This window comes from Daucus carota, chromosome 4 (assembly GCF_001625215.2).
Source record: "Daucus carota subsp. sativus chromosome 4, DH1 v3.0, whole genome shotgun sequence".
NCBI lineage: Eukaryota > Viridiplantae > Streptophyta > Magnoliopsida > Apiales > Apiaceae > Daucus > Daucus carota.
In genome coordinates this window covers 37,483,511-37,495,821 of record NC_030384.2, presented here as the reverse complement: position 1 = coordinate 37,495,821, position 12,311 = coordinate 37,483,511, and the positions used below count along the sequence as shown (strand labels likewise).

The following is a 12,311-nucleotide window of genomic DNA, read 5'->3' as shown; positions in this document are numbered from 1 at the left end:
ATTTATATAAAATCCGAACAAGTCATTCGTCAAACAAAAAATAAAATAAAATCCGAACACGTCATACTTAACCCAACTGGAGTGTAAATGTAATCAATTATGAAGTGACAAAATCGTGAAACCGATTTGGGCTTATTTGCATGAGAAGACGGGTGGGTAAAAAGCAAAAGCTGACCTACGTGGGCCGGCTTGCTTTTAATCGGTATTTATCACTTTGGATGTTTGAGATCGACAGTCAAGAAACACTGCACTTCTTCCATCCCCATCGTTGGCATCTGCAGCTCCCGACTTCAATCTTCATCGTCGTATATGTTTCTAAGACCATTTCATAATACTATTCCATATATACATTAATTCAGCTGGATAATTTGTGAGGAAAAAGGCCAGTTTTATCATTTTCTCAAATTTGACAAGTATATTATTCGAAAATGTTAAAATAATTAAAATCTCGAAATTCGAAAAATCTTATGGCATCGCATGAGTAACTTTATAAAATTTACCATTTTTTTATTTTTTATAAGACACTTAAACATATTATAAATATTATATATGTCGGTCAAATTTTGATATCGTAGAAAAATACAGGCCCAGGGCCAGCCATGTCTGTATATATAATTACACAAATTTTGAAACTAAGAAAGAAAATATCGTATAAATATATTAAAAAGTAATATTCTATTGATTTAGAATACATAAACTTCACCGACATGTTTTATAATTTGTTGTATTAAATATAATGTATTCCATAATTGTAAATAAATATAGTATATTTGAATTATAATTTGAAGGTAGAGAAATGATAAGAACAGAGACATATATTAAAATTGAAATAAATTAATATTTTTATTTATAAAAATGGTTTAATATAAATATGATTGTGTCTTAAAAGTAAGGTACTGGTATGTTGTTTTAAGACATCTTTTAAGATATTGCCGGAGCACTCTTTTCTTTTCACCAGATGTCTTAAACTTTGGTTCATGACATTATCTAGGGAAGTTAAAATAATCCGATCCGATGAATACCTGATTCCAAATTCAAAATTTTGAATTTATCAAACACAGTTTTTTGAATTTGAAATTGGATTTGAATTTAGGTATGCCTTCCGAAATCTATATTAACCCGAAACCCAAACAAATCGGGATAATAATATTATATATATAATATTATAAATAATATTACACACACACATACTTAGAAATTTTCTAATGATAAAATTCAGTATAATTAAATTATAGTATAATTCAAACGGATGATATGATGAATAAAATATTTTTTATTAATAAATATTGTTAATTGAGTTGATAAATAAAATATTAGTTATGCATATATAAACCAACCTAATATCGTGGTTTGATGGTTGAAGTTGGAACATTAAAATTCATCTTCCTCAGCGCATCACGTGTTCGATTTCCGATGCTTGTAAATTTATTATTATAAATATTTTTCGAATTTTGGGTTCAGGGATTTCTAGTGCTTGTAAATTTATAATTATAAATATTTTCAGATTTTGGGTTCAGGTTTCGGATTTCAGATATCCAATAAAACAAATTTCGAATTTCGAATATGTCCGAATTAAATTCGAAGTCCATTAGATCGTGTCAAGTATTCATTTTCAGGTATATTTCGAGTTTTGGTTTGGATCGGGATTTTAAAATAAACCTGACCCGATCTGACTCGATTATCATTCGTAACCGCTGTTGGACTTGTTCTAACGCTGGAACACCCAAAACAAAATTCCAAAACTTTTTCAAAATATGAGTTGTCAATTTGTTTATTAATTTTGTCCTTATAAATACAATGGACCCCTGCATACACATGAAACATCAAAAGTTAATACATGCCATGTATCTTTTGGTACATATTTCGAGATACAATCTCTTCATTCCAAAATAATAGTCACTTTGATTTTTAATATGTAACTTGAGGTGCCAAAACAAAATATATTTCTAAATATTATTTTTCAATATTTTTATTAAAAGTTTAATAATTTTTATTTTATTTATAAAACAAAAACATGAAAACTAATATATAAAAATATTTTGTTTTACGACTTAAAATACATGTAGATAATGAAAATGACTATTTTTTTATAATGGTGGAAACATTTTGATATTTCTTAGCATTACCCTACCAAAAAACACCCGGTGGGATCAATACTCAATTTTAATTTAATAAACAAAAGCTATTTATAAATAAATAATATTATTACTTAACAGATGGTTCTATTTTGTGTTTCAAAATTCGATTTTAAATAAAAACAAACATTAATGCTAGCCACAAGATATTTGACCTTAGAGAATCCCAACTACCCGAGGCAAGTATATATATATTTTTTTTATTAACACTCATCTCTCAATAATCTCTCTCGTAGGATCTAGATATTCAAAAAAAATTAGAAGTTGCGTCCTGTAGATGAATAGATAATCCGATAGATATCTAAATTTATTTTCTGAAAAAGAACAAAAGTCGATGAGGTGGCTTTTTTGGGCGGATACTTACTTTTCCAATCTCTTAACAATTGAGTAAAAAAAAAGGAAGAAAGAAAAAAAGAGTTAACAATAATCGTACTCAAAGATAACAACTAATAAAATGAGTAAAGAAAAATAAAAAAGAAAAAGATAATATCTGTCCATATATTTATGAGTTTGTAACTTGTGAGATTTGACAGGCAGATCCCACCGAATTATAATAATATTAAATTCTCCCCCACACTCTCACACACCATCTCTTCATAAAAACACACACAATTCACCATCATTTCTGCTTGATTAATACTGTACTCTACATACACACACCCACATATAGTACACCTACACACTTGCTAGCTAAAGTAATCACTTATAAGTACCGTTTTTAAATCTATATATATTTTATTACTTACTTTTTTGCTTTAAGTTACATCTTCAAGATGCTGCACGGAGCTTCACCACCTCCACCTCCGCCGGGATTTGCGGGAATTGGCGGTGCACCAGCGATGGAAGTGGAGGAAGAAGGCGGCGGAGGTGGCGGTGAAGAGAGTGAGAGGACTTCCGGCAGCAGTGGCGGAAACAGGTGGCCGAAACAAGAGACTATAGCGCTGTTGAAGATACGATCTGAAATGGATGCGGAGTTCAGAGATTCGAGTCTTAAAGGACCATTATGGCAACAAGTTTCCGGGTATGTTTATTATTTTTACATGGTGGTGTTTGTTTTTTTATTTTCCTGAATTTGAGATCTGTGGCGTTTTAATTTGAAAAGCTGAAGTTTTTTAAGGGTGTAAAGAGGATGTATTTTTGGTTGTACCTACCAAATTCAGCACTTTTGCTGAATTCGAAATTGCAGTTTTGGGCAATTTTCTTTTGTTAAGTTTTCTCTAGCATTCTTTCCCAATTCACGCAACAAATTTTAGCTAGATAGGAAGCTATTGAATTTACAAAGACATATTATTTCACTAGTATCATTTCACGATGCCAAGTATTGAATTTGTGCTTGATCTAGACTTTCGGTTGCATAAAGTTTGTGTGATATGTTGTGTTGATATATATGGTGTTAAGTATAAATGTTTTATGATTATATTTTATGTTTGGGTTAAACTAGAGGTATTGTTTTATTGGTAATTTGATTTATGATGAATGGTTAAAAACACAAGAAATGTGTGATGTCCAGGAAACTAGCTGAGCTCGGATATAATAGAAGTGCCAAGAAATGTAGAGAGAAGTTTGAGAATGTTTACAAGTACAATAAAAGAACCAAAGATGGCCGGACTACAAAGCCGGATGGCAAAACCTATCGCTTTTTTGATGAGTTACAAGCATTGGATACTCAATCCTCCTCACAACCTGCTCGAATTGTAGCCACTTCATCAATGTTACTCAATACGACTACACAGACTATTCCGACTAGTACTGTTTCATCGACCCCAAGCCCCATAGCAAGCACTCTCAACATGTCTACAAATCCGATCCCTTCAATTCGAGTTGGGGATGTTCCATCCTTTAACATGGTTAGTCTCTCCAATTCAACATTTTCATCCTCGTCTACTTCTTCAGACGAGCAACGTGGAGAGAGGAAGCGAAAGAGGAAGAGTAAATGGAAGGACTTTTTTGAGGGCTTGATGGGAGAAGTGATCAAGAAGCAGGAGGAATTGGAGAAGAAGTTTTTGGATGAATTGGAGAAAAGGGAACGGGATAGAATGATCAGAGAAGAGGCTTGGAGAGTGCAAGAAATGACTAGAATCAACAGAGAGCATGAGTTATTAGTCCAAGAAAGATCCATGGCTGCTGCTAAAGACGCTGCTGTCCTTGAATTCTTGCAGAAGATATCAGATCAACAAAAAAATCCTTCCTCAAACCCCATCACTATACCTCAGCTTCAGCAATTACAGTTACAAATTCAACCTCTAGTTCAGCCATCACAACCACCGCCACCACCACCACCAATCCCACAACAACTCGTGATTCCACAACCGCAACCACAACCACAACCATCAACTCCAGCAGTAGCACCACCGCAGCCACAAAGTAGCCGCGGTGGCACTGACAATCTTCAACCCCCAGCTCCATCCAGGTGGCCTAAAGCTGAAATTGAAGCACTAATCCTTCTAAGAAAAGACCTCGACAACAAGTACAATGAGACAAGTCCAAAGGGACCATTATGGGAGGACATTTCAGCTGGAATGCGGAGAATGGGATACAATCGTAACGCAAAGAGGTGCAAGGAGAAGTGGGAGAACATCAATAAGTACTACAAGAAGGTAAAAGAGAGCAACAAGAAAAGACCCGAAGATGCTAAAACATGCCCTTATTTCCACCAGCTAGATGCATTGTACAAAGAAAAATCTAAACTATCACATGGGTCAGCCAGCACTCCTATGCTTCCCAATATAGTGCAGCCTGAACAACAATGGCCTCTCCAGCAGCACCGCCAGCAGCAACAGGACACAGAAATGGAGGACCCCGAAAGCGAGAACAACGATAACTTCAACGAAGGTGACGAAGAAGACGGCGAGGATGATGATGATACCGGAGCAGGGTACGAGATTGTGCCAAACAAGCAGCCAGCATCTTCACAGGGATTTTGAAAAGAAAAAAAAAATTATGGTTACTTTTTTCTTCTTTTATTTTTGCCTTTTTAAATTCACATTTTTTATTTTTTGTTTGCCTAAATTAAATAATGTGGGGATAAGACTTAAGAGAGAGAGAGAGAGAGATAAAGAGGTTCAAAAGTTTGATGAATAAAAGGGATAGCCGTTTGTTGTTTCTTTATCTTTAGTAATGGGGCTGTAAAATGTCAGACATGGTTAACTGTGTTGTCATTCTTGATCGATGAAATGATAAGTTAAGTTCCGTGCATGTGTTCTGTTCGCTGTTGTCATCGTATGCATATGCGTATACGGTATACGTGGCTAGTGTTTTCTCTTTCGGAGGACATCTTATTTTTGATTTAGACGGCACGAGAAGGACCTTCGTTATTTTAACAAGCAAAATCAACGTTTTTCTCTCCGTCCTATTTTATCTGAATCGATTTTTTATTTGGATGTCTCGCGTGTCATATTTATTTATTTCATTTTGCATGAACCAGTTTTTTATTTGGATGTTTCGTATGTCGTATTTATTGTAGTTAAGATTATTATAATAAATAATTTATTTAAGAAAAATGCTAAGTATCTCAAAAAATTCACATTTTTTTTCTAAATCTAGTTGACTTCCTCCTGTGTATGCACAACCACCCAATTAAAATTAGTAATCTCTATCATGTCATTTGGAAAAAAAGAAAAACAATCTGGGATTCGTAGCACTACTCTTTATTTAACTTCACCAACTTATTTTTTTTTATCAAAATTGAGTCAATTATTTATTAAATAAGTGTACATTCAAATAAGCTCACTTAAAATACATTTTCTAGTTTTGGATTATATTTTCGCACGTATAATGTATCATTAAAACAAATAATTTATAAAAAACTTTCTTTCTAATTCAAATACATATCTATATTGTACTTACACGCACACTAATGTAATTAACTAATATTACACTAATATAATTAGTTAGTAGGTTGGTAAATATATTATATTAACGTAATTAAATGATAAGTTAGTTATCTACATAAAAGATTTTTTGATTCGGATTTAGATTATGAGTTTCGTTTATGGGTTTCATTCTTTTATAACGAACTCATTTATTTATGTTTTAACATTTTGCATATTGATTACTGATTCAAATCTCAATATTTCTGTTTTAACATTTTGCATATTGATTTCGGGTTCAAATCCAGTACTTCTGTTTTAATATTTCGTACAACTTATATTTAACTCATCAAGTAACTCAACCCACTCTTGGTTGAATGAAAATTTGGCCTCTACAAACGAGATTTTTTCATCTGTCAGCTAACTTTTTAGGCTATAGTATGTTACTCCTTCCGTTCCTTTTTACTTTTCTTTTCATATTCGGTACTATTCACAACTTGAGACAAATTATTAATTTACGTCCAATTTATAAAATTAAATATGTTAATGAGTGATCTTGTTGAATCCGTATTCATGAGTACTTTAATACAGTGAAGTTGTATATCTACTACTAATACAAAATTAAAGATATTAACGATCAAAAGTATGCGTTGGCAAACGTGAAAAGGACAGATGAAAAAAGTATTATGTGATGGAGGGAGTATCGTTTAAAAAACAGAGTTGACATTTTTTAAGTAGGTAACTTTAAAAAAACAGAGATTATAGGCAAAACAAAAAATCTTTTAACCAGTACCATTAAATAGTTAATGGCTGTAACTCTTGACTATTGGACGAGGATCAGATCCTTATAGATACGTTGCCCTGCGGCCTGCTATAGTCTGATACTCCCTTTGTCCCAAACCAAAGTCTTATAATCTCACTGTCCCAACCATTTCTTTACGGTTTCCTTCTAATTTTTACATTTCAAAAATTATCAAAATTCCCGTTTTTATCCTTTTCACACTACTTTATTCTACTATCTCCCTTTTATACATTAAACATTAAAAATAAATGAATACCACCACTTCACCCACTTTATATATATTTCTTAACTTCTGTTTCCAAACCAAACATAAAGAATTGGCTCAAACAGAGGGAGTACACAAAAGGAGGTTGCCATGATTCTGCTTCAGTATACCAATTAATCTTCACTGCATCTGCTTCCGTTCAAAATGCTGATAAATTTTATGCAGAGGTCATAGTTCAATGGCATTTTTCAATAGTACAGAATCTCAATCTCAATAGTCAATGCAGCATTTTTCAATTTCAGGGTTCAGTTTTTGCCCGGGAAAAACTGAGGACTAGCTTCAATCTTAGCATTTCAGCCAAACTCAAAACAGAAATACTCCTATGTGAGTACAAGTAATACACATTTTCCAAGAAACTAAGAAATCGTTAGTAATTGATTAAACTTGATGTTAGATCTACTGGGATCAGATCACTACTGTAGAGTAATTGGGATCGGATCAGTACTGTACTTTTTCACTAGCAAACAGATTTCTCAACTACTTGTCATAAACGCACTCTGCAGAAGTTTGCAGACTCTATGCAGGACTACATCAATGAAACAAAAAGCATTTAGCAAGGCCAGATTTTCTAGACTTGTGCTTCAACCATTAGTACACCTAATTAACATACGCTCTTCGTACCACGATACTGAAATGCAAGGACCAACAATTTCTTACTAATTTTGTGCATTGATAATTCATGTAATACCTATATCTGTAATCTCCCTCGATATTTCACATCATTTGAACTATCCGCAAACACAAGAAGATAATTTGTATAAACCTATGTCATACTAGCTCGTATAACTCAACTGTAAAAGTACAACATATAAGTTCTTTCAATCGGGTACAGTAAGCTAGTAGTTAAAAACTGACAACAACAAATTTAAAGGAAACTTTGCAGCAAGAAGAAACAGAAGGTGAAAAAACTGCAAGAACAAGATACCAACCCACAACAATTCAGTTGAAGACTTGCAGAACTCAGCAATTGACAGACAACAGTACATTGGAAGAACTGAAGGATACGAATCATCCATCACTCAACAATGTGAAGGCCAGAAGCACAATGGTAAGGGAAGTAAATATGGTACCAACAGCAAACAACTGCATTGCTCTGCCCTTGTTATGGTTCTCTTCGCTGCTCGTTTCAACCCCTTCAAGGAGAGCCCTCACTTCATCTACATCACCATCTTTTGCAGCTTGAGTCAATCTACCCTGAATCATCTCAAGTTTCTCTAACCTTCTACCTCTTGATGCATCCTTGATTGACCATAGAAAACTAGTCATCCTCCACAAGAGAATGCCAACGTACATAGCTACAATACAATCCACACTGTAATGGTGGTGTTCCCTCACTTCTCTCTGGGCACTGTGTAGTACAAGCATCCATATAAAAGCCGAGCTATAGCCTCCGTACGCTTCCTGGAAAATAATCAAACAGGGAAGATGAACACGTAGAATTGCTGCATTTGAGAATAATTGAACAGCTTTCCACTAACATTGGTTCTTGAATGCTATATGAATATCTATAGGATAATAACACAGAAGAAAATGATGGTCTTAACATTAAAATCTTTTTGGCAATAAGTTGCCCAACCTTTGACTCTGCTGTACTTTCAACTTTTGGTTCAATATTAATTACAATGCAGAGTTTTGGAAACAAGGAATTCATTTAAAATGACATGAATTGAGTTTTTAAAGGACGATAATATTTACATCCATTTTTTTTTATAATCCCAAACATGTCATTTGCAACAAAATCATCATCTGAAACAAAATTCTAGTATCCTGACAGGCATCAAAGAATTTGCACGAACTCAAGACTGGATAATTAGTATGTTGTCTTCATCAACATTCTTTACAGTCCATACCGTAAACTTTGCAGTTCGGATAATGCTTTTAGAGACTTCAATAGTTCAGTTGAATTCTGATCATGGAAGAAGAGTTTACTCAGTTTGTACATACCGTCCATGCCATAGCTGTGAGAACTGCAACAAGCATGTGGCCACTATAAAGGAGATCGTTGCAACCTCCTCCACCTTTCTTGAGCAAGTTATACCATGCTCCTTCATACGGGTAAGGTCGCAGGAAATCTGATAGAAAGCTCATGAAGCCCCAGTCTGGACGGTACTCTTCCTTATATTCCCCAGGATTCACTTGAACAGAATGGAAGTAAAACTTTAGGGCTTTCTCTTCCATATTAGAATGCAGATAACTATATATTTTTTAACCAGTGATAAATAATGCGGTAACTTGTAAGAACCAAAATTTCGACACAACTTAATAGTAGTATAGTTTTACAAGGAATTGGATGCTGAATAAAGTTGACTTTTCAATGAATTGTTTGTATTGTATGACCCAACATATTATACACACTCCCTTCCATGTAATTAGATATGTTAAAAAAGATACTGTGGAGTTGCATGACAAATAAATATATTAGGGACTTAAAGAGAGGGCATACCATATGCAATATCCCGACTAATTAGCTTTCGCATTGCATCAACATCAGAAGCATAAGGAACATAATATTTTTGGGCCCACCGGTTAGCATGTGCAGGGACATGGAAACGAGATGCGGCACACCAGGGACGAGGTGAAGGTAGAATTGTAAACCCAAAACTGATGGTTCGAAGAAGGCGCCCAATACCCATGGTGAACATGTACCTTGCACCAATACCAAGTCCAGGAGCTTTTATCGATCCAAATAGCACCGAGAAAGCAAGCATCACAAAGAGCATCAGGTAATGGTGCAATCCAATAATACGAGCCCGCAATATCTGAACAATTGTTGCAGGGAGTTTCTCATTCAATGCAAGCAACAACCACTGGCCAGTATCTGGAAGAGGTGGTGTATTTCTGCCAGACACATAATTTTTTAATCAGATATCAAGTGTCCTTATATGTAAAGTATGCATAAAAATTTCATGTACTAACACCAAACCGGATACACCAATTTATCTCCTTTTCAAATTTGTGAACATTTGTATTTTGTAGTATTTGTTGGATGAGGAATAATAAGTAAACCATGGTCTCACAGCAAGCTTCATTCACAGATGTGGGTGCATGTCACACCCAATTATCTTTCACAGAGTACATTATAAACAATATTTCTGCTGGCTAAAGTTATGCAATTTTGGCATCATTGTTGGGTACAATTAGCCCTTGGATCATGTAATTTTGTGCTAAAAAATAGAAGCTAGAGGTAGAAGTAGAACAAAACCTCGAACTATCTGAAATCAGTGCAAGTCAGTTCAGAACTCTGGATTTCTTCAAGAGTCCCTTGACACATTAGGTATTATTCATTTTGTTCTGGAGATAACATTGTTCACATCAGTCAATATAAGTATGTAGGCCTTTATCTATTTTCTCATCCTAGTCGGTGTGATTTAAGTTCTAAGGTCTGTATTAAACGTTCCGAGTAAGCTTTTTAAAATAGAATGACACGTGTTCCCCTCTGATCCTAGTCTTAATAGTCTCTCAGCTTTTGCTTCAATTCAAAGTACATCATACTTCTATCACATCAAAGTTGATGAATCCTCTGTCAAGAAGGTGAGTGGGTAAGTGTGGTAAGCGTTGATGGAGAAATTTGGTAATCAACAAAGATGAGGTTCGTCGCCGGAATAAAGATCTATCACGGTGGTTGTTTTAATGGGAAATCCGCCGGAGCGTGGTGGTTGTGTGTTCATAGGTGGCTGAGATCAAAGGATTGTGGGTTGCTACCTTGCTCTCAACTTTCAATCTCTTTAATGTGCCTACTACCCTGTATTTATAGGGATCAAGCCGTACATAGTTCTTGGCAAGAAACCTAAGTCGAATAGAAGTAGGATTCTTGTAGATGAGCCCATAGCCAACGTGGTGGCCTAGGACCCAGACGAGTCCCTCCCTTCTACATCAGAGGGCGTGTCCTTCATTTCTCGAGGGGCCCATTTGACAAAGATCTGGCCCAGGACCATAAGCACATTTTTGCACATAACAGTAAGCAATGCATACTTCAAGACCTATATATAAAGCTATAAATGGTTCATAGTAGTGAATATGTTTTACTTGCAAATAATGCTTGCTTAGCACTTAGCAGATCTCTCACTCAGTTAAACATATGTGATATGTGTAGCTACACCATAGCCAACTACCTATAACTTTGACCATCTTTACTACTATAAGCATTAGGGAATTCCGATTTGTGTCATCATCATTCATCAGGAGCTTTCACACAAACCCACCTAAAAGGATATCTAAGAATAACTATGAGCTAATGGGTGGCAGTAGTGACTGAACATTATTATCTAATGATCACTGGACTCATATATGCAGTTTGATGGGAAAACATTGCGTATCTGATAAATGTCCCTCCACAATTTACTAGGCAAACTAATTTGAGAAGTCAGAAAAATGTCTGCATTACATCAACAAAAATAACAGCAATACAGTTACGAACAACAACTAAATTTCCATCTCTAACATCAAATTGCAAACAGGTAAGTAGGTTTTCTATATTGAACTGATAACAATTAACAAATAATTATGACAAAATCAGACATATATATATATCCTAACTTAATACCATATCATAATAGTATCTAAACATTATAGATCACCACATAAATAATTTCAATCGACCATCAACTTAAACAAAATAATATAATAACATAACAATTATTTTCGATGTTCTCACGCTAAAAACTGTTCTCCGGATCGAGTACCTATGCCAATCGAGACCAAGAACAGCAGTGACAGAGCGAACAGTGATCATCTCAACGAGAAGTGATCCGACCATGAATATCATTGAAGCTATGAACACCACCGCCGACCTCATCTCCACCGACCAGTGCTTATAATACGGTATTCTTATGATTGCGATTAAAGCGAGTAGGGCCCACAGCACCGGCTGCAGCCGCGCGTGCCATGCCGGTGATATGTGACGGATGTAGTCAACGCCGATGTAAGTCATTGCGGCTATTCCCAGCCCGCCTCCCGCCGGCCAGAAGGCGCGTGGGTAAGACGGCCTCATGGAGGCGCGTGGGAGTCAATGAGGCCCGAGAGAGAAGAAAGGGAAGTAGAATGGGGAAGTGAAAGTGAGTGTAACTAACATTCAACTGGCTTTTGTTTATTGTTTAACTGTCTTTATTTCTGGATTGTTATTTACCGAATGGAATATAGAAAATGATTGTGTACTCCAATTTTGGAAATTACTTCTCGAATTCTCTGGTCACGTTGGAATTTAAAATTTTCCATTCTCGAAATCTGCTTTTGCATTTGTTTATTCTATTTATATAACATGATCTTACATGCAGTTTCAGTAAGTTTCTGGTTAAATATGT

The 12,311-nt window shown here is 35.1% G+C and overlaps 2 protein-coding genes across 2 annotated transcripts; one reads left to right on the top strand and one right to left on the bottom strand.

Moving 5' to 3' along the window:
• The first annotated feature begins 2,668 nt into the window (after positions 1–2,668).
• Positions 2,669–5,330, top strand: LOC108218547 (trihelix transcription factor DF1). Its single transcript, XM_017391531.2, has 2 exons — positions 2,669–3,156; positions 3,646–5,330. Exons 1-2 carry the CDS (start codon positions 2,909–2,911, stop codon positions 5,057–5,059), a joined length of 1,662 nt encoding a protein of 553 aa, XP_017247020.1. The 5' UTR covers positions 2,669–2,908; the 3' UTR covers positions 5,060–5,330.
• Positions 5,331–7,760: 2,430 nt separating this feature from the next.
• Positions 7,761–12,095, bottom strand: LOC108215644 (protein PHLOEM UNLOADING MODULATOR). Its single transcript, XM_017388173.2, has 4 exons — positions 11,694–12,095; positions 9,455–9,849; positions 8,956–9,146; positions 7,761–8,412 (listed from the first exon to the last, which is right to left on the bottom strand). The coding sequence occupies exons 1-4, from the start codon at positions 11,999–12,001 to the stop codon at positions 8,020–8,022; spliced, it is 1,287 nt and encodes a 428-aa protein (XP_017243662.1). The 5' UTR covers positions 12,002–12,095; the 3' UTR covers positions 7,761–8,019.
• Between the last annotated feature and the right edge of the window lie 216 nt (positions 12,096–12,311).